The sequence below is a fragment of the Aulostomus chinensis genome, chromosome 3 (assembly GCF_037954235.1).
Source record: "Aulostomus chinensis isolate RoL2024-O1b breed Wild chromosome 3, RoL_Achi_v1.0, whole genome shotgun sequence".
Taxonomy (NCBI): Eukaryota; Metazoa; Chordata; class Actinopteri; order Syngnathiformes; family Aulostomidae; genus Aulostomus; species Aulostomus chinensis.
The window spans coordinates 6504811-6527213 of NC_141322.1; the positions used below are offsets into that span (position 1 = coordinate 6504811).

The 22403-nt window shown below is 42.8% G+C and overlaps 1 protein-coding gene across 5 annotated transcripts in view; it reads left to right on the forward strand.

Annotated features, from left to right (window-relative positions):
- LOC147267506 (plexin-B1-like) overlaps window positions 1-22403 on the forward strand; it is a 109267-nt gene that overhangs the window by 62023 nt on the left and 24841 nt on the right. For all 5 annotated transcript variants that reach the window (XM_086198367.1, XM_086198371.1, XM_086198369.1 and 2 more), the window contains 7 exons: window positions 530-1688; window positions 4416-4598; window positions 11434-11562; window positions 11864-11964; window positions 15074-15206; window positions 17389-17545; window positions 21173-21281. In XM_086198367.1, coding sequence (XP_086054493.1) covers window positions 540-1688; window positions 4416-4598; window positions 11434-11562; window positions 11864-11964; window positions 15074-15206; window positions 17389-17545; window positions 21173-21281 — 1961 coding nt within the window. In that variant the 5' untranslated portion in view covers window positions 530-539. The remainder of the gene's footprint in view (window positions 1-529; window positions 1689-4415; window positions 4599-11433; window positions 11563-11863; window positions 11965-15073; window positions 15207-17388; window positions 17546-21172; window positions 21282-22403) is intronic.

Sequence of the window (22403 nt, forward strand, 5' to 3'; positions counted from 1 at the left end):
AAGTGTTTTGCTGCAGTGCTGCCCTGTGATGACAAGTATGCTGCGTGGTTGGTGGTACAAACCTGGGTTGCCAGGTCCAATTTAATTAAACATATAATGCTTGAGTTTGGGGGTCCCATAGTGGCTGCAGGGCCCTTTGCAGCAGCTTAGTTGGGGGCTGGAGCCTATCTCAGCTGACATTGAGTGAGAAGCGCGGTTCAATCTTAAGGGGTCCCCAGTCTGTTGCAGGGCCATCAGGAGCAGTTAGGGGCTCAGTATCTTGCTCAAGGATACTTTGACATGGTCACCGCGGGAAGTGAGGATCAAACCAGTGACCCCCCTCCTACAGTCATTTAGGAAACCTAAATTAGATGTTGCATCAGTTAGTGCACCATAGGAGTTCTGCACCTTATGCAGTCAGTCTTCGATTTTCAAAGGGCATCTAGAGACTTTTTTTTTTTTTTGAGGTTTCTAATCTAAAAATTTTTGATGATGTTTTAGAGAATGGAGAATATCATTGTACCAACCTGTGATTCCTTCTGTCCTTCAGCTCTGCTGCCATGCCTCCGGGGAGGGTGTGTCGTATTCCAGTGTTAGCAGTCCGAACACTTCTGCTGCTAGTAGTTCACTGGCATCTCACCTTTTTACCCAGTTATGTTGTCCAAGGAATAGACTCCCCCTCCAGCCTTTATCCCACCTTTATCCGAAATGAAACAGAATTTGAGCACTTGGCCCTGCATCCTGATCCCAGTGTGGGTTTGGTCTATGTCGGGGCCAGAGATCACCTGTTCCAGTTGAATCGATTCCTTGAAATGGAGCTCCAGGATGACACTGGACCTGTCACAGACAGCCGGGAATGCTTGCCTCCTGTAACTGTGATCAACTGCCCTCAGGCAAAGGTCACCAACAACCACAATAAGCTCTTGCTGGTCAACCCATACTCCATGGAACTTATTACTTGTGGGAGCGTCAACCAAGGAATCTGCCAGAAACGTAGGCTAGATTCTGTGGATATGGTACTTTTCTCCACTGAGAGGCCCGTGGACACCCAATACGTAGCAGCTAATCATCCTAACGTTAGCACTGTTGGACTCATAGTTCGGCCCGATCCTGACCGGCAGCCGGTATTGTTTGTTGGGCGAGGCTACACTAGCAGCCACCCACCCATCTCCACACGAAATCTGGACCAGGAGCCCATTTTTTCCTATGAGGAAACTGCCAAGTTAGCTGTGGCTGGACGTCTCTCTGAATATGACCATCATTTTGTAGCCTCATTTGCCCACCGTCAGCATGTATACTTCCTTTTCTACAGGCGCGACCTAAAGTCACAGTCACGGGAGTACCGCACCTACGTCTCACGTGTATGTTTGGATGACCAAGCCTATTACTCATATGTGGAAGTGCCCTTGACATGTCGTTCCCGGACAGGAAAAATTTACAACCTCCTCCAAGCGGTCAAACTCGGGCTGTCCAAGGACAGCAACGTGGGCCAGGGCTCTGAGATTCTTCTTGGTGTCTTCTCCACTCGTTTAGCTTCATCAACTCGACCTAGTGAGGATTCTGCTCTCTGTATGTTTAACCTGGAGGATGTGGACCGCAGGATTAACTCCACCAGAGACCTGTGCTATACACAGATGGGTAAACAGTCAGGATTGGAGGCAGCCTACATTGAATATGAAGTGAAATCCAACTGTGCCAACCTGCCAGAGGTGAGCTCATCCTATCTTCATCCGTCTGTTCAGTGCTGTCTTTGGTAACATTTTGGTTAGTGTCTTTTCTTTTTCTCTTTATTAAATTTGTGCAAAACAATATATGTAAAGCAAATGTCACATATTGAGGTATTTTTGTTTCTTTGAGTATTACAGAAGCTGCTCTGTGTCACAGATGGACCCAGTATATTTTAGCTGAGTCAACACACACGTGAAGACCAGTTGCAGAATATGGGCGGTGTTTTTCCTCTACACTGTTTTAGTATTAAGTGCATTTTTAAATTTCTTTGTGTGCATGATGCCCAGATTAGGGAAGTTAATCATGTCTTAATCATAGGACTGAGCAAATGCAATGATTTGACCTTTGCTAAAGGCAGAATGTGTGGCAAATATTGTGACTCAAATTGAAGTTGCAATCGGTATCAGTCAGTTTTTCCTAATATTGTGAGCCTAAATATGGAATGGAGGTTTTATCTGCCTGGGCTGAGCATTTAAGCAAAATTCTTTCAAAAACCAGTATTTACACCCACCGTCTCTTGCTCATTGGGGTTTATTTGGTGAACACTTTACACTCAATAGTTTGTCATATTTGCAGTATAAGAGCTTATTAGAGAACTTTTAGGACAGAGTAAAAGAAAATGTAAAGAATGTATAAAATAATTGTTCTTAAATTATAATTGAGGTCAAAGTTTGAAAGAATAATGTATTGATTTGAAGTCCTATTTCCCAGCCTTAGTGATGACTACACTAAATAAAATCTCTGGTCTTCCAGAGCTGGTGTCATATATCTGAAGCTGTCCAGTACCGTGTCCTTCTCGCAGACTGACCTCTGTAGCAAAGGAGGATGAAATTAAATTTGACATTTTCATAACAGACAAATGTAATCATGCAGAGGAGGGATTGAATTAAATTTGCCCTCAATAATACCAACTAGAAATCCCAATTTAGTGTGCTGTTTGTATCTGGGCCTGTGCTACATGTAAGCATTGCATTTAGATGGACATTTAGCACCTCATTGTCTATTATCACTTTCGCCTGTGCTGAGGACGGAGGGCAGTGCCGACCCCTCCACGTGTAGCAGATAGGGTGGATGGGAGACGGTAGTCCAGGCAGTGTAATTGAATAGAATTGCTGGTCATGGAGGCATCGATCGACCACATTAGTCCCACTTAGTAGGTGGGGTTGGTGGTAATGTTTAACAAGGCCTGACAAGGACGGATAAAGACGCACCAGGCTGAGACTGCTCTTGAGGATTCAGGGATATAGAAGCATGATGATGGATGAGGAATGAAGGGACATGGACTCCATAGTCTGTATTTTCTTTACTTAATTTCTCAGTATTTTTTAACCAAGAGCTCTTCTGGCTAATGTTAAAATCCTGTAGCTTTGTTTCTATTTCTCCTTTTTTTGCCTTGTCCAGTCTCACATTTATTCCTGTATTTAATCTTCTTATATAATTGTACTCATCATCATATTTTAAAATGAAGAACAAATAGAGGAGAAAGAGTAGGTGGGATGGATACAGAGCAGGCACAGTTTGGGAGCTGGAGCTGTAAACAGATTTACGGAGTGATTAAGTTGTCAAATCGGATCCCTGTATGTAAACAACAGACAAAGCAGCCGCCGTCCTGCTCAGTCCATCTGCAGCAGCAGCAGGGTTGGAGTCTCACATAAACATGCTTTGTTATTGATGATCAAGACTCAGGACTCAAACATACATGGCTAAAATGCAACCGCAGCAGTTGTCATTTATCACATTTCTTCACATTAGCTACAGTATTAATGGCTTAGTTTTCAGATGTTTGCAGTCTGCGTGGCTTTTGTGGGAATGTGCCATTACAGTGTTATCGGTCTGTTATCAGCTCGAGCAGTCAGCCTTTACGATTTAAGACCATGTTCCTAAACTTAACCTCATAGCACCATAATTCAGATGCCATGATGTAGTTTGACTCTATTCATAGCCCTCAGCATTTCCTGCTTGATTTTCCCTCACAGATGAGTTCTCATGATGTGGACAAAACTTTCCATGTTTAACTGAATCAATACTGTTTGGATGCTGTTAAGCTGTGTTTTTGCCAATACTTTTTTTTTTTTCTGCAGTGGTGAAATCAGGAAAATATTTCTGCCGCACTACAGTTAGGTTGCATGTCTCAGTGATTAAAATGTTCTCAGTTTCATAAGGGTTGGCCAAATGATTAAACCTTTCATAACAAAACACCAGCCAACAGCACATCATGCATTAAAACAAGTAGCCTTTCACGGACGCAGCGCTCAGGTTCATTGCCTCCATTTCCTATTGTAATGATTACCAGTGATGAAGCAGTGATTCCTCTTTCAAACGTTTTCATGGAGAAATTAATTGCTCGGAATAAAAAACAACAAGCCAGCAAGCTGCGTACTGCCAAACAGTGAAAGCAAAAACTCATTTTCTGTGAGCTCAACTCCCAAAGTTTACAAGCCACGAGAATCCTGCAGCGGTTTGTCCTTAAACCTCATCCTTTACAGTACTCTCTCAATCCTGCTGAGCTGGTACCAAGCACAATAGCAGGATTGTTGTTGATATCTGCGGTCACTTACTGAGAAGAACAATTCATTTGGAGGGCCTATTTTTGCACAAAAGCAACAGTTTACATTTCATGGGTGATGTCATTTGTGTGTTTGGAGTTAATCTCGGGTCATGAACATGACATGTACACTGGTTTTCCTTTACCTCATCCTCATTCATAGAACACTCTGGATGCCTACCCGTGCGGCTCTGACCACACCCCCAGCCCCATGGCCAGCCGAATTGCCATGGAAGCTGAGACCATATTGGACAGCCCATCCGCCCGTCTCACCGCTGTGGCCGTCAACGTGAGGGCGGGGCATAGCATTGCCTTCCTAGGAGACTCAAAGGGGAATCTTCACAAGGTAACATGTGGTCATGGATTTTAGGGCATGCACAGGCAGGTTGTCAGTTTGCATTCTTGTGTGGGTGTGTACAGAAGACACACACACGCATGCACACAGCTTAGCTTGATGGAAGGAAGAGATTGTGTTGTTATTTTGAGTTTTGGGTAATGTTCTGGGTATTTCTCAAACAATTGTAGCAGAAGTCAACCCAGTGGACATCTAATGCAACTCTCTTCTCCTGTAGTCAAAAATAGCCTCAGCTCAGTGTGCACAAGCACAAGTATGCGGGCTGAAATAAGTACTCCAGAAATAATCTTGGCAGTTCTTCCTACCGCATCTGGAGTTGTTCCCATCTTGTTGTGTGAAGAAAATAAATATTTTGAGAGGTTGCCACCTTAGGGAGAGACTGGACGTCCTCCTGGACATTTGACTCAAACCCTGGTTGTCACATAATATTAGGTGAAATTTTCCAGTAAATGGTGAGAAAGGAGACAACAAGAAGAATCCATGTATCCAGGGTTAATTAGTGTTTCTAGTGTTTCCAGACCACAGACTCTCTGTTACTTGCATAATAAGCATTACTTCACCTTAACAGTGTATTTTAACTTTCAGTTATTCACAAATATACGTTTTGAGCTCACAGACATTTTTCCCTCCTGCAACACTTCCTTGAAACTCTAAAATCCAGAAAGGGCCAGCTGTTCGTCACTGTTAGCTCGAAGCTAATTGTGGCTGATGGCTAACAAACAAGAGCAAATCATCCCAAATATGTCAGTTTAGAAACTCTCAAGTTCCAAGTCCACCTGGCACAATCCAGGTCTTTTATTTATCCAGCTGTTTGCTCATCAATCCAAAAAACACTTTGATTTGAGCTAAAAACAAACTACCTATAACTGGTGAGGGTTATAGTGCCAAGGATGACCAGCTGGTACCTTCTGTTCAAGTTAGTGCCAATGCAAGGGTGAAGAAATGTCTTTGTGAGCTCAGGCTGCACTTTGAGAATGAAAGGCAAATTCACTTCTTTAAAAACAGCGATTTATAACTTTTATCGTCAGTGCTAGTTGCAGTATATATGATATTGCTCAGTCTTTCCTAGCACCTTTAAGGCAAGCATCTGTATAAACACAAAACAAGCAGCGAGCTTCACACGTCACATCCACATGCTGTACTCCTAAAGCCTTACCTGCCTGTGGAAATGGAAGTATTTCTTCCTGCCAGGCTTGGCTAGACCAGCGGGTAATGATGTCACACTCAGCAGGCTGTCAGTCTGAGTATTTAAAGGTGCTGTGTTTGAACTCAGGGGTCCCACTGTTCCAGTCACAGTGGGGTCATGCATGGCAGTGTTTCTCTGGGTTCAGAAGGAGGTCAGGGTGAGGCTCGGTCAGAGACCAGGAGCGGATTAAGGTGGTTATGGGCCCCTAGGCTGGTTTTTGTGCAGGACCGTCCTTTCTCATCATTACCCCCACATGTAAGAACAGGCTGGTAACAGTAAACAGCTCACATGCACAGACTCGGGGATCCTGGAACACAAGCTTACACACACACACACACACAGTACACAAACAGATACTGTAGAACAAGTGCTACAGTACACATCACCTTGGTTTACTGATGCTAAATCAAAACATCTTTTAAGTGTCAGATTAAGCTGTTAGGCAGTACTTGTTTAAATCATAGCTATCAAAACACAAGAAAGACATTAGTAATGGCCAATGGGGACCTACTGTAGCTGTTCCAGCTGTGCTAAAATTAACCCTTGGCTGGCAGTTCTTCTGCAGGGTCTTCATGATGTCACTTCTGTCTGTCAGACATGTTTTTGCTCGGTTATTATATTTTCTCTGATACGTTGCTGCTGTGCTGTATAGTTGCAGTGGTGGATCATTTAAAATTGACTGTATGAACCTAATCACATCAATTTAAAAGTTTGTGATAAGTAATATGACAAACAAAGCTACTCGAGTCTGTCTGGATGGGCGTGAGGTTGGGGAGGGGGCAGAAATGGACCAGGACATTTGATTTGATTTAGGCTTAATGGTATCCGTGAGGGACAAAAATAGTTTAGATGATCTTGTAAAAGTCTGATCCAAGATTGGATGGACTTGAGGTCACTTTGGGAGAAAGCAAAGGGAATCATCAGCCAACGACCATGTTCTGGCCACTATGATGCCCTCATGTCAGTGGCACATGGCACTCACGTGGAGAGCAAACCATGATGCTCTGCTTGTTGCTGCTGCATTGCCCCTCGTCAGTACCATGGTGTTACGACATCCATCCATCCATCCATCCATCTTCTACTGCTTATCCTGTTAAGGGTACCGTCAATTTAGCGTCTCCAATTATCCTAGTCCCCTCTTGATGTCTTTGGACTGTGGGAGGAAGCCGGAGTACCTGAGAGAACCCACGCAGGCACAGGGAGAACATGGAGACTCACACAGAAAGACCCCATGAACCTGGAACCTTCTTGCTGTGAGGCGACGGTGCTAACCAGTGCACCACCGTGCCAACCCGTTGTTGTGACATTCTTCTCCAAATGTTGCCTTTGATGTTTTTCTTGTACTGTGTTTTTACCTGCTCATGGAACTATGAGCAGCAGATGTTTTACCCTCAGGGACCAAGAAAGATGTCTGAATCCAATAACAAGCGTGGCGAATGTGGCAGCCTCTTATACACTATCTCCATGTAATATGAATATTTAAGGGTAGTGGATGATGAGACAAATAAGACTGCTTGTTCTTCTTACTTAGTGGGTCAGCAGTGGGCAAACCAGCTTAGAGGTGTAGTACCACCACTGCTCCCTGGATTAATATCACGTTCTGTACGCCGGCCTATCAACAGTCTTACAATGTAGTAAAAAAAAAATGTTTAAATGAAATATCCAGTCATGCAAATAAATCTGAAGAATGGATGGAGGATGGGGAGAATGGGAAATAGTTAAAGTAGTACTTAACCCAAAAGGTGTATTTTGCCTTTCAAATACTCAAAATAACATTGTGTGTCTTTAGCTCACAAAGATGTTTTTCCCTCCTCCATTTCTTCTTTGTGACTGAAAGACCAAGCACACATTCTTGGGAAAGTATAGTTTCAACAGACATGTTAATTAAAAGGAATGAGTATTTATTGGAAAGAATTTAATCAATTTAGGCAACATTATTTTTTTCATAGTGACAGAAATGTGTGTACGTGTTAGCTTCATCTGCCTTGATTATTATCAGCATGACCATTCATACAGGACTAAAAAACTGCTTCTAATAGAGAGTCAGTGGAGCAGTGAAAGGCTGGATGGAGGCCCCTTGATATCAGGAGTTTACAGATCGTGAGCTCGCCTGCACACACTTGGCTCATTGTGCCATTTGGTGACTTGTGGTCGAGGCCCCCTGCACAAGCACAAGGAGCACAATGACCAGCATTAACGTATTTTTACCCGGTTACGTCACTACAGAGGCCGCTAACCCTCCAGCCGTTCATCACTGTGAGTAGCTAACAGAGCTTCATACTCAGGTTGTGCACTGTCATCGCTGACTGGCAGACACATGCACTTCCTAACAGAGAGCCTCATTGACAATGATGTGCAGTTGAGGGTCATAACAGCAGACCGTGTCAGTGTCAATGTCATGGTCATTAATGGACACATTGTCCATCGCTGTCACTGTGCTCCACCAGCTATCGGCAGCTCAGTTCCGATTGGAAGCAGCTGTAACTATTTCGCTGAAACACATAGAATAAAGTATTGAAATATTTTAGTTTTTCACAATAAAGCAAACAAACGTCATCAAAACAAATCAGCACCTCATAGACATTGTAAGCAGGGGAAGATTCAGTAAATTCCTCAGTTGTTGTTTCTGCGTTCATTCATTCATGCATTGTTCAGTCTTTCATTCATCCACAGTCAAAGCCAACCTATGCCCTCTATTGGCTGCTTTCATTATGGCCTGTGTGAGAATTTTATTTTAGTTCATTTTAAAATAGGTGTTTTATTGTAGTTTTATTCCCATCTGTGTCAACAACAACAAAAGAACAACATTTCCATTTACCATCTCTGCCCTTCAAAGGCCAACACAACTTGCCTTTTTGTACAGAAAAGCAGATAATAAAGTATTTCTGGCTCACCAAATATCTTCAAAACATGCCAACCATCACAAATGTGAAGACTTGGACTTTTCTCCTCGTCATATCATTTGTAAATCAATTGTGTTTAAGGGTTTCGAACAAAACTGAAACATTTCAAGATGTTATTGAACTTCATCATAGGCTTTCCTCTCTATTTCCAGATGTTTTGTATAGTGGATGACTTTATCACAAAAATAATAACTCTTTTGATGAGGAAATTACATTGCCACTGTTATCTCTAAACAAATATGATATGAGTTAGTATGTAGCCTCTCAAGGATGAACTAAGCAGCTTCACATCTGCTGGAGGAGTCAAACATGTTTGGATACATGATTGGCATATTCATCTCAATCATAAATATACGAATATTATTATTATCATCATTATTATTATTATTGTTATTCTTAGTACATGGATAAGCTGTCCTTGCTTTGAGCTAGGATATTGTTTAAAAGTGACACATAAGCCAGAATCATTTATTTACCGTCTCTTAGAGCGATGCAATGTCACGCTGGCCACCATGCTTGTTGTTATTCAACCGCTCCAGACACTCAGTCAGTTTTCTTCCCCCAGTTGATTAAAGCAGCTCTCTGCTTACACTTGAGCTGTGATGTCACATTGTCCTAATAAATCCTAGAGCTTCCTGTCTGGTTCGAGGAGAGTTGCAAATAAACTGTCTTCAACTTACCTTTAAGAAACATTATGAGTGGATCCATTTTATTGTCATTAGAGTATCTGTTTGTTCAAAGTATATAGAAACACTTCATGACCTCAGACCTTATAGCTAGCTATTTCTGTTTCCTGTTCGTTCATTTGCCATGAGATGATAAGCTAATATCTGTAGAATTATCGACTTGGAGCCATTTGCGATAACACGACTGTTAGCTCATTCCTGTTAAATGGAATATACGGCATAAAGGGCCCATCCTCACCAATTACCAGAACAATAACTATGTGAGCATCCACACCGATGAAGGATAAGGTGTCATTTACAGTGACGAGATCATATCTAAGTTATCCCAAGCATCTCTTTCTACATTATCATGTATAAAAAGGAGTTTTTGTATTTGTGAAACAGGAAAACCTCCACACTGATCTAAACTGATATGTTTGTGATAGGCCACTATTGGTTCAGACAGCTGAATGTGCGTGGACACCAAAGCATTACATCCATATATTATCCTGAGGTCGACCCCTGCTGTAGGGTGATACGGTCTGGCTTGCATCCAGGAGTCATCCCAAAGGTGTGGGATGAGGTCACGAGCAGGGACAAGCATTTCTTTATGAAAGTGCCATTTTGCTGAGGACGAGAAGAAACTGCTTTTTTTTGTTGTTGTTTCAAATTGTTACCACAAATTTAGAAGCCTGCTCTTGTCTACAATAGCAGTGTAACTTTAAGGTTTCTATTCAGTGCTCTGTCTTGACAACTCGAAGAAAAACCGCCTCTAGGTGTCCACATACCTTTGACAGTATGGCATGTTCGTCTGTGTGGCTGTCATTGCTAACTCGGGGTGGAATATGTGATGATGTTGTACCCAGCAAAGTCACTTTGACTGTTTGAATAACATTATTCATATCCTGCTGGGCAGCACTTAGTGTGTAGGTTCAGACAGGACTTGAGCTTCCTGGTAGATAAACATTGTGTGTGGTGATTGATTAGTTGCAGCTGCTAGGAATGCTAAATGAAATTACGTTTGTATTCAAGACACAGGAGCCAGTGTGAGTCCGCCGCGCCTACAAAGCATTGCATAAAGATGAACTGCTGACCAGTGAAGATTCCATCTCTAAATGTTTGTTTTGTTGAGGTCAGCTCGGTGCATCATGTGGATCATGAAGAAAGAAGGGTTTTGTGCAGCAAACATGCAGTGGCTGTTAAGAGGCTTTCATTTGAAACTTTTCAGCATTCCCCTCCCGTCCTGTCATATGAATGCAATATCTGATTCTATATATTTGTAATACTTGTTTTCGTCTCATTTGTATCTCCTCTCGTTTATTCACTGGGCTTCGTGTTGTGTAGCCTCAGTAATGAAGTGAAGGATGGACGGTGTGTCTTTGAAGAGTTGTGAGATCAAAGCGCATCAGGCCACATAGCTGACCTCAAATCCTCCACATACCTGAGGGATCGGATTAGCCTGACATCAGGGAGACATTCCTGCCCGCATCACCATATCGTATTTATCACTACACCGTCAAGGCTCTATTACTGCCACTACATGCACATACACACACTGGGCTGATTGTGGAGTCCAGCCCCCCTGACCAAAGCTGGATGTTCCCATTAGGAAGATTACGGTCGTTGTTCCAGCTGAGGTACCTCACAGTGAGATGTCTGACTAATGACATTGGATGGAGTGAAGCTGATGATGTAAGTAACATCTCCAGGCTTCTGTGGAATCCTTGGTCAGGCTCTCCTCCAGCAGCTCCGGACCACAATGTCAGCCTGCACACCGCGACCTTGTAATGTTGTCTGAGTGTTATTGGCTCCGACTGTCTGGGTCTGTGTCTCACCGACACTGAGTTTTGATGAGTTACAGCTTCAGCAACTACCTCTCCAAACTGCTTTTATCAACTCAGTCTTTAGGACTTCTCCTTCATGTTAGCCTGCAGGTCAAAGATATCTTCAGTAAATGGAGTTCTCCCTTGTGTACATGCTGGCATTCAGCGTCAGTCGTTTTTTTGTTATTCTATTATGCATGAAATTCATGTTTAACACTGGCTGTATGTGAACCATGTGCATTTCTTCAGGTGTTCCTGGGGCCCAATGGTGAGGTGGAAGAGTACTCCGTCATCCCCATCCAGCCGAATGCAGCCATCAGTGCAGACTTGATCCTGGACCAGAAAGAGGAGCATCTCTTCATCATGACCAATAACATGGTAAACAACACACAGCAGGAACGACATAGTTGTGGCTTCTTTTCATGCTTTTTATTGTCTCCTACACCCCTTCCTGTTTGGAACTAATAAAGCTAAAGAGGAACAATTTACTTTTGTTTCTGCTCTAATTCTCTCCCTTCCACGGAAGCAGCCTGTCGTCGGGATTATTCTAATGACCATATTTTCATTTTGCATTGTTCCGCTGGGAAAAGTGGGCCACCTCTTCTTTTTCATCAGATTTCTAAAAGCTTAGCGTGCACTGTTCACACGGCTGAACAGTATTGTGTTGTCCTGGTTCCAGCTGCAGAAGAGGCCTGTGGCTGAATGCCAGCAGCACGCAGACTGCCACTCCTGCCTGCTGGCCCACGACCCCTACTGTGGCTGGTGTGTCCTGGAGGGAAGGTGAGATACACTGATTAACTAATTACTTGACCTGTCTAGTGATTTGTAATTGATTAAATTATTTTAAAGACTCGTCTTAGCTTTGTAGCATCAGCGTTTCTTTCTCATCACCCTTGACGCAGGTGAAGTTTCTACAGCAAGGGAGTCATGGTTTTTACATTTTCAGGAAAACTAATGAACCCGTCAGGACCATTATTTTGAATGAGCGCAGCAGTGTGTTCATGCACAGGGTAGACGGGTCCCATCATCTTCAGAGTGATCCAAACATGGAGTTTAAAGTTAGACGGACAGAAATCCCTGTCAAGTGTTGGTAAACACAACAGACATCAGAGAAAGATGCACCCCCCTCACCCCAGTGGTTACAGCTGCGGTTAGGGGTTGCCATGGTGATGCTAACTATAGTGTATTATGTAAAGTGCCCTTGGGTATTTAGAAAGGCAATATATAAATGTGGTGTATTTTTATTGTTGTTAACTGATTAGTTGCAACTGAATGAGACTAGAGGCACCTGGAATTCTAGCTTATTACTCAAAGACCGTGACAGCAATCGCCTTAATTTGTATTTGGTGACAAAGAAGAGACTCCTCTGAACACAGTGATTGATATCAGCGATTTGTTAATGGGGTGTGGAAAATGAAGCAAATTTGGAAAGCCCCCTTGTTAAGTTTCCCCGCTCAAAAATGACATCTGCAGGGCAGTTGGAGGTCAGTCCTGTCCCTTGAAGGGCCGTGGAAGAAGTTAACTTTCTGCTGAGTTAGTTGCAGTGAAGAAGAAGACATGTTTATGTACTCTCTGGTTTAAAAAAAGCACATGGCCTGAAGATGAGTTCTGCAGGAATTTTTGAGAGGTTCAACACCTCCTCTTCCTCTGGATCTGATGAACATTCCTTCAGCAGTCACTCAAATCTCACGGTGTCTAAACTATAGCGTGAAACGTTTGGTTTCATCTTCTAGCAGTGACAGCTGAAACATCTGTTGACACCCAGTCCACAGAGGTACATTTAGTCTAACAGCTGTTAAACAAGTGAATGTTTTGTTAGACTGACAAACAGAACTTTGTCATGACCTTGACGTGTTCTCGACGGTTGATTGTATCTTGTCAGCTGGTTTGCACCTGAGGTGGTAAGACAGTTTCCACAGCAGCGTCATGTGACTTGTGTGACCAAGGCTTGCAGGACCTAAACATGTCGAGATGCCAAAGTCGTGTTTGTCAGTCTAAAGGGACATTTAAGAGTGTAACATTTGACACACGACTATGTTGCTTTTCTGAAGCAACATAGTCGGCTTGAATGTCATTAGCTGCAGCTCTTTAACAGAAGCAAAGGGTGTAGTTCTAACTTTGGCGGGGGGGGGGGGGGGGGGGTCTGGATGTACTCCCCAAAAAAGGTTTCATTGGATTTCTGGCAGTTTTACACAATATACAATCTCTATAAAAACAAACTCTGTGCGGTAGACTGATGAGGATATCGTGGTTATGTAAGCTAACTCAACAGAGCTCTGATACCTCTCTCACCTGTGTGTGGCACCAAAATCTTCAAGATGTCACAGATGCCCATGAAACAAATCATTCCATAGAGCTTCCACCCTATTTTGTATCTAATTGTTTTCTAACCGTCTTTATCATTCTGAAACCACAACACAATGCCAAGGAATAGTAAGTTTCACTTCCTCCACCTAAAAATAGGCTACAATTTCAGTTGCCATTTGTAAGTTATATATAATACAGGCAGAGAAGCCAAATGAGGCAAAAAAAGAGCAGCATTTCTAAGCAAATACAAACCAAAAAGTTTCTGGTAAAAGTTTCTGCTGCAAAGATCAAAGTATGTTAGTGCCTTACATCTGTTTGTCTGTCCTTCTTTCCTCCCTCCTCAGTCTTCCTTCTCAACATTTTCCTCTTTTGCTGATCTTCTTAAGCTTTCTCCACAAGTCTTCACATCTTATTTCCTCTCCTTCCCCCGTTCCACTGCTTTCTCTGTCACTCTTCAATTCCTCCTCCCTTCCTCATTCCTCCAATCCAGACTTCCTCTTTTACCATCTTCACACCAGTTCTCCTCTCCTCCTGGCTCCTCTGACTTTCTTAATGTCTGCTTCTCCCCTTAGCATTTGGCTTTTCTCACACCCTGATCACATTTCCTCCTCATGTCCTTCTTTCTTTCCTGCTTCTCTGAATTTTGTCTTTCCTTTACGTCTCACTCACATTGGGTACCTAAAGTCTTCAGCCCATTATTGGGTGTAGTGCACGGCCCAGAGGAGTCACAGCCTTCTTGAAATGAGCAGTCCATCGCTCCAAGTTGTCTTCAGTATCTGACCAGTCGTTCATTTCCAGGATGCTGAGGAGGCTCCTCCTCATTCCGTCACAAGGATGCTCGTTAGCTGGTTTCTTCCTTTAAAAAATGATAACAGGCCTGGTGATACAAACATTTTGGAAAATTAAATAAATGAATTGCCCACAGTTGTCCTGTCCAATCAGAAATGGACATTGACATGTCCCCACTGTCCTTACGACTACACCCAGGAACAAAACCAAAAAATAACAAACGTCTCCACCCTGTGACTCGGCTCTATCTTCCTCCACCAAATATCATGAATATCAGCCTGGCAGTTTTTACATATTTCTGCTGACGAACCGTTGATCTGAAAACATCAGCTCCTTCGCAGAGGTAATTATCCCCGGTGCTGTGGTTGTGTATTTTTGACCTGTCATGTTCAGCACTGGTGGGATTATGTTTGAGTGCAATCAAAGGCGCCCAGACTGCATCTCATCTACGTCTCCTCCCCTCTCTCCTCACCACCTGGCCCCTCATCTGGACCTCCCACTCCTTCATCTTCTTCCTGGCTTCCAGCCAGTCCGCTTCTGCTTACATATTCTTTGTTCTAAATTATATTTGTCTTTCCTTGTGTATTTTTTAAAGATATTTCATACATTACTGACTTTATTTCCAGTCCAGCTGGAGTAGAAACCAGACTTGCTATCACTGCAGGAAAGACCCTATGAGCCGTTTTTGCAAGCACAGTGCCATTTTTGGATGGGTAGCGATACGGCGGACCTGAATTTGATAGTAAATGCAAACATCATATGAATGACAGCAGCTGTGCTGTTTCCTCTGCAGATGTGTGTTGCAGTCCCAGTGTGCTCGTGGGAACCAGCCTGGTCAGTGGCTCTGGAGCTTCGACATGGAGCAGCAGTGTCTGGCCATCCAGGACCTCAACCCCTCCAACGTCAGCAGGGAGGAGAGCAGGACAGTGAGTCGCATGACCTCCGTTCGAACATTCTCATGGGTAGTCCAACGAAAGCAAACTCATTAAAAAGAATTTGTAGGTAGGCATCAGTTGATATTTTGAAAGCAGAATTTGTGTCCATGGTCACATTCTGCATTTATATGTACAACCAAGAATAAAATTCTCCTCAAATAGGAAAAACACCAGAAAGCTCAGGATCACCTTCGTGTAACTCATCCCAGAATCTCTTATCAGCCTAGTTCAGAGATAAACTGTACCCTGGCAGGGGTGTGTGTGTGTGTGTGTGTGTGTGTGTGTGTGTGTGTGTGTGTGTGTGTGTGTGTGTGTGTGTGTGTGTGTGTGTGTGTGTGTGTGTGTGTGTGTGTGAGACAGAGAGAGATCTGTAAGGAAGCTGGTGCCTGAGGATAACCGCAGAGACAAAACTGTACCATATGATACAACACAGATGTGTGTTGTTTGAGAGAACAACACGCGAGAGTTGGGCGATCCACTCTGTTCTCAGATCATCAAATCTTGTTAAATGGAGATCGCCGATTTATGATCCAATTACGCGAAGGGTGAGAGGAGTTACGTCACTGATGGGCAGCAATCATGTTGAGTTTGGTGTCCAAGGAGAATGGCTTGATGCTAAAGAAAAGGGGATTTGATTGTATATGAGGTGGCTAGTTGTTGCCCAGTTACAGGGCTGACCCAAGCTCAAGGCTTTAATAGGCCTAATAATACAAACATTTTTATGAAAATGATTAAAAACCAAATACTATAAATCGCTGCTAAGTAAGATCCCTTTTTTTTTAAATAATTGGATCGGGCGGCGTTACATCATTTTATGGTACATTTTTGTTCTCCTTTTCCAAACAGCAATGTCTGCTCGTCAATGAATGGCCTGTAATGACTTATAAAATACATGTGTACGATATTATAAGAAATCAGTGTAAAAGCCGGAATAATATTTAATTAAGGGAACTTGGGATTTTATTACCATTTTCCATTTTTGCTTTTGGCCTGCAGTCCACCATTAAGCTTCATTTTTTTCCTGTCAAGGGAAAATATTTGGGCACCCCAGACAGAAGTGCTCGCTTCTATCTGAGGTTTCCCCCTCAAAAGTCATCAGCTGTAGACATGCTGCTTACCAGACCTGGATACATGCTGGTGTTTTCATTGCTCAAGAGCAGAGCCGCCTGTCCAGGATCTGTAGCGTCAGCAGTTTCTTTGCTTTCTTTCTCTCTCTAAGATGTAACACTGACGCTCATCTTGTGGCTCTCACATGCAGACACCAACACCTCGTTTTATAATGGTATAGGAGTATATAGTAATATATTTGCTCATATTTTATCACAAAATCTGCTTTGTTTCAGATCCTCTCAAAACCTTTGGACTGAATATTAACAAAAAGAAGAGCTAGAGAGAAGTGCTGACCCTGAGTAGCCTGATTTCCCCTCTCTTCTGTGATATTGACCTGACAATGGGCTTTTATTGGAGAAAATACAGATTTCAGGGATTTCAGTCCGACTAAATGTCATGTGTTTAGGAAGCAGCAGAATATTTGCTTTCGATAATTAGAAAGTTAAATGTGAACTCCAGTAGGAAGGGGAATAGTTATTGAATTATTTGATCAAAACATTCAAACATGAAAATAAGATTTATTATGTTTGTAATCTTCTTTAAACTGAAGTACATGTTGACAACACTGAAAGTTTTGACTGTTTTAATTCACAAGAAAAAAATCTGGATTTTTTTGGAGACTGAATGCCATCAAAACATGAGCCACATGAATGTAGGTGTAAACAAACATGACAAAACACTGAATCAAACCTCATGTCCACAGAGTAGTGGCAGCAAAACCACTTTGGTTGAAAAATACAGAACTTAATAACTCAGGAGGTGCTGATGTTTGAGTGACTGTAGAAATATCACCTGAATGAGAAAGAAGGGAGGAGCCACTATATAAATGACAAGGAGGATTATAACTCTAAGAATTTGATGGGTATGATTCATGGTCCTGCAGCAAGAACGGCTCATCTTCTAATCAAATTCTTCCACGTTGACGTTTGCGAGAGAGCAGGTCAGATTTGTCCTATCAGACAGTTTAATCACTTCCTGTTACTGTGACCTTCACTTGCCTCTGCAGTCGTACAGATGTGGACTCAGTGTTTGATACGATATACATGTGATCATGTTTTCTCAGGTCTCCCTGTCAGTCCCAGGACTTCCAGTCTTAGAAAAGGGCGAGTCCTACTCCTGCTTCTTCCAGGACAGCCACAGTCCTGCCACCGTCACTGAAACCGGGGTTACCTGCCACTCTCCAGATGCCAGCCAAGTACCCATGGTGCCTCCAGGACAGGGTTAGAAAATAAAAACCTCCTTCTTCACTGTAGAGTGGCATAAGATGGTCACTGGGCCTTAAATGAATCTAAAAAAGTTGTGATGTCACAAGTCATGTTGAGCAGAAATGTTCCTTTATCAGCAGGGAAATGTTTTTTAGAATCTGAGCAGCTCGGGGCAGAATGATGTTTGAACCAACAACCAATTCAAGAACAAGAAGAGAAACACGTTGAGTGGAAGGGGACTGAAACATTGTCAAAACTGATGGAGTGAGAGTTGGAAACATAACTGTTCAAGTGCACTTATGAGTACCATATCTCTGGTGATGTTAAACTTCCTCATGTGAGATACTTTTGGGGAATATGATCCTGCTCCTGTTCACAGCGCCACACACTCAAGTCGGCTGCATGCGTCTGTTTGTGATGCTGGAATAAATTAGTCATGCAGCTGTTTTTAGTTGCCTAACTTAAACTTTGCAGTGGACAGCGGTTAGCTCAGCATCCGGCTGAAGCATACACACACGCACACGCGCAGGCTGGTTCTCTCCCTCGACCACGCACTAGCAGAAACTCATGATGTTTGTTTTTCTTTACACAAATTTTGAGCTACATAAGTTGCTGCACCTTAACCTCCCACAATCGTTCTACATGTTGTTACTGTCCAGTATCTCCAAAACTTTACTACATAGAACAAACAAGTGCCAGGACTTGTAACAACCCTGGTATGAGGGACAGAAAAATCAAGTTTCTGAGGAGCTGGGACAGTTCTGTTCGCTACACTCACTCAGAAACTACCTCACGGGGCTGCGTGATTGTGAGCAGCAGTGGGATCTCATTCCCCCTGAGCCTGCTGGGACTGCAGTGACAGGGTTTGGTTCCTTCCCCCGCCCAGCTTCATCCCACCAGTATTGTTATATTTGGTTTTGTCTTCTCTGCTCAGACTTGCTGATTCAGCCATTGCCCTTGATTTGTTTATCATGAATAAAAATAGCACTGCACGCTGAATCCAATCACAGTTGTGATGTCAGTTTGTGCAATGATATCTGCAAAAAAAAAACAGCAATTATTTTTTTAAACAGCACTGCACAAATTACTTTAATTTCCATCCATCCATCCATCAATTTTCTATACAGCTAATCCGTTAAGGGTCGCGGGGGGGCTGGAGCCTGTCCCTGCTGATATTGGGTGAGAGGCGGGTTCACCCTGGACGGGTCGCCAGTCCATCGCAGGGCCATCAGGAGCAATTAGGGGCTCAGTATCTTGCTCAAGGACACTTGGACATGGTCACCAGGGGAAGTAAGAATCAAACCAGCGATCCTTCAGTTGCTAGATGTAGCTGGCCACTCAACCTCTGAGCCATGCCTCCCCCTGCTTTGATTTTCCTAAAGATTTTTTTCTTATTTAATTCAATGAAACATTATTTTCAGAACAGCATTGTAAAGTTTTTGTATTTTTCCATGCCAGCTGAAGATTGTGTGCTTGAGTTAAGAGATGCACTCTCTAACATTATCGATTATGTTTTTTGTTTTTTTTTTTTGGGTAATCAAGCAACTAGACTCATAGTAGCATTTATTTATGATATCAAAACTCCAAATCACAATGTTGCACACAAAAATATGAGTAGTGCAGCACTGGTTTTAATCAGGGTGTCATTTCGTGCTCTGTAGTACTGTGGCCAGCAGTCAAATGGTTAAATCCACTTGTGTTTTGCAAATCCTACGACGATGATGAGAATCCTCAGAGTGGAGCAGGGAATTTGCCGGCCTACGGTTATCATGTTGATGTGATTATATGATACTCAATCAAAATTCTGCCGGGGTTGTTTTATTTTGAAATTCAACCAGGCTTGCTTGACCTGCTCTGTCCCAAGGACAAGGTAGACAGTGTGTTGGACAGTATGTTGTTGGAATGCATTTTGTTTGAGGGTTTTAGAAATAAGTTATTCTGGACATCATGTGTCATTATTTTGTCTTTGGCTATTTAATCTTTGGAAATCTCATATATAATTTTTATTTTTGATTAATATTTCAATGAATCCTGTCTGTGCTATCTAAACCAGCTTAGACCTCAGGGAGTAATCTGTGTTCAGAGCCTGCAGCTTGCCGTAAATCTTTTTCATCTAGTGATTCTATTCTTTGAGAGGAGCTTGGGTTTTCTTGGATTGCTGATTGTTTAGCAGGCTGAAAGCAGCTTGTTTGTTCTACTTAGTCACTAGCAATAATAAAAGAAGATTAAAGGGGCTTGTAAATAAAAATGGAAGACTCCACAGAGGTCACATGCACCCAAACATTCACAGGATTTGTGTGTTTTCATACACACACACACACGCGCACACACACACACACACACACACACACACACACACTGGTTCCCAGGCCTACATTCCCATTTCTCAGTGTGCAGGGCTCAGCGAAAATCAGCTGGGGGGGGAGTGGAGGGGATCCTGAGATATGGACACACCAACGATTTTTATGGCTCTAGCAGCGGCTTACTGAGAGTTTGTGCCAGAGTTCACCTACGGGGCTTCTTCATTGGCACTTTAGGTCATGCCAAGTGAAACTATACTGCTGAGGTGTGAATTTAGAATATGAAAGATGTGTTTATCCCCCAAAAATTGATTAAGTTTTTTCTTTTTGGGGGCGGAGGGGGGGGGGGTTTATTGTGCAATGTAATTTTCAAATTGCTTGAATTTAGAGACAGAAAGCAAAAATATCCCACCCTGCAAATAATATTCAATAGACATACAGTAAGAAAAGAAAAAAAATTGCAATACACATCCATACATGTTCCTAATATTCCCTGTGATGTTGTGATTCATATCGTAAAAATAATGTTGTTTTCTCCAAATCAGTCAGCTCTACTTCTGTAGCTTCTACCTGAAGCTCCAGTTTGCGTCCACGTTCGTGGTTACTGATTGTTTTATGTTTGCTTTCAGCTTTGTAGGTTTCGTGTCATTATTAGAGATGAAACCCCAACATTTGCTGTTTCATAATCAAAGCCACAAAATGAAGACAAAAACGAATGAAGAGAGCAGGACGCCTACGTGCAGTTGTTGCTTGAATGTAGATGCAGATCATTTTTTGCCTAATTGAGCCAAGGCGTTTTGAACATGAATATGTGGGAAGCTGGTCTGTTTTTACATGACATTTAACAGTTAAGAGTCTCTACTATGCTCCTTCGGGAATCCTCACTGGCTGAGACCACTACGATGGAGCTCTGACCACTAAATGCTGCTCATCTAATCTTATTTTAGATATGCTGGATTTTTTTCTCATCACGTGCTGTTATCGGATGAAGCTGCACGTCGCCATGAAACGGGACGATATGGACATTTGTGTGCTGAGCATGTGTTTGAAAGCCTTGAGTGCGGCTGTGTTTATGTCTGCTCTCACCAGGCTGTGGGTGGAGTGCTTCACATGGGTTTTATTAGCTCCTGTGTTTTGGCTATGGGGACTACACCCTCCTGTGTTAGCGCCCTGTGTTTTTAAGGAACATCCCAGACTTTGTGAAACAGACATGATAAGCTTAGGCAAATATTTTCAGAACCCCGCTCCCTCTCTTCTCAAACATGATGGTCCTCTCACATTGTTTTCAGCTCCTCCTCCTCATGTCGTCTCCATGTCGTCTTCTATGTTTTGTTCTCCTCAGATTTCATCACCGTCACCTTGTCTCTTCGTTTCGGTGCCGTCACAGTCACAGCGAGGGATTTCATCTTCTATGACTGCAGAGCTGTTAAGCAGCTGTCTGGCAGCATGCTGTGAGTAACTTCTGATCACACACTCATCACTGCAGACCTTATGATCGTATCACTCTCTGAATCACCTGGCTGTCATGCTTGAAGCATTTTGTCTCTCGCAACCTGTGTTTCTATACTTCAAGATACTCTCATATTTTAGCAAGAAGTTCTTTCGTGTCATATATCCCATATAACCCATACAGCATAAGTAGGCACCTGACTGATGCCCACCACACACTCTTAGTAGTCTTTCCGCACAGATGGTAAACACACTCAATGCGTCCTGAACGCGGCGTGTGATCTAATCCCTGAAACCACATTCCGAGGTAGTCTGGACCACATGTGGCCACATTTTTTCAGTGATATGGATGTCCTGGACGTCCTGAGTCAAATTGAAGGACCACCTAATCGGCTGTTAACCTTTCCTGTTTCAGCGGAAATACGCGCCGATGAGCATGTGAACAATGGCATATTATCACAATGTCTGATCATGTGAAAGTTCCACAGAGATGCAACAAGCATCTTGAGTAGTTCGGTTTGTCAGGAACAAGCAGAGGAACAGACCCAGTCTGAATCATGGTTTCTTTCTCTTCTGCTTTTAAATTCTGACCAATAAACATGGGGACTGTATCTCCAGCTGCACAGCTCTTCTTAAGATCGAATGCGTCTCACCCATCAGCTGATCTCACTCACTCTGCTCAAACATGACAGCAGCGATGTCATCCAAAGCAAGACAGCTGTTCTGAAAGACTCTAAAATGTCAGCGATGGATGTGAGCGGATGCGTTGATTGACAGCATCCACAGCAACAAATGAACCCAAGTTTCATCTCTGAGTGTGCCAGAGACATGGGTTTGTTGTTTGTACTAAAGAAAGACTGTCGTGGGAAAAAAGCTGTTTAAAAACTTAGAACAAGTAGGAAAAAAACAGAAGGATATGTTCATTTGAATGCAGAGCTGATAGTTAAGATCTTATCACAGGAGAAGCATTTTAAAGCCAAATGTGAGCTCCTTCAGTAGAGCTGTCCACGCGTGATCAGATTACATCAGGATGGATGTTAATACCAGGTGTGTACACAGGGTCTTTGTTGTTGTTACTGTATTTTTAACCTGCACAATAACATACTGGCGCTGTTGCCAAAAAT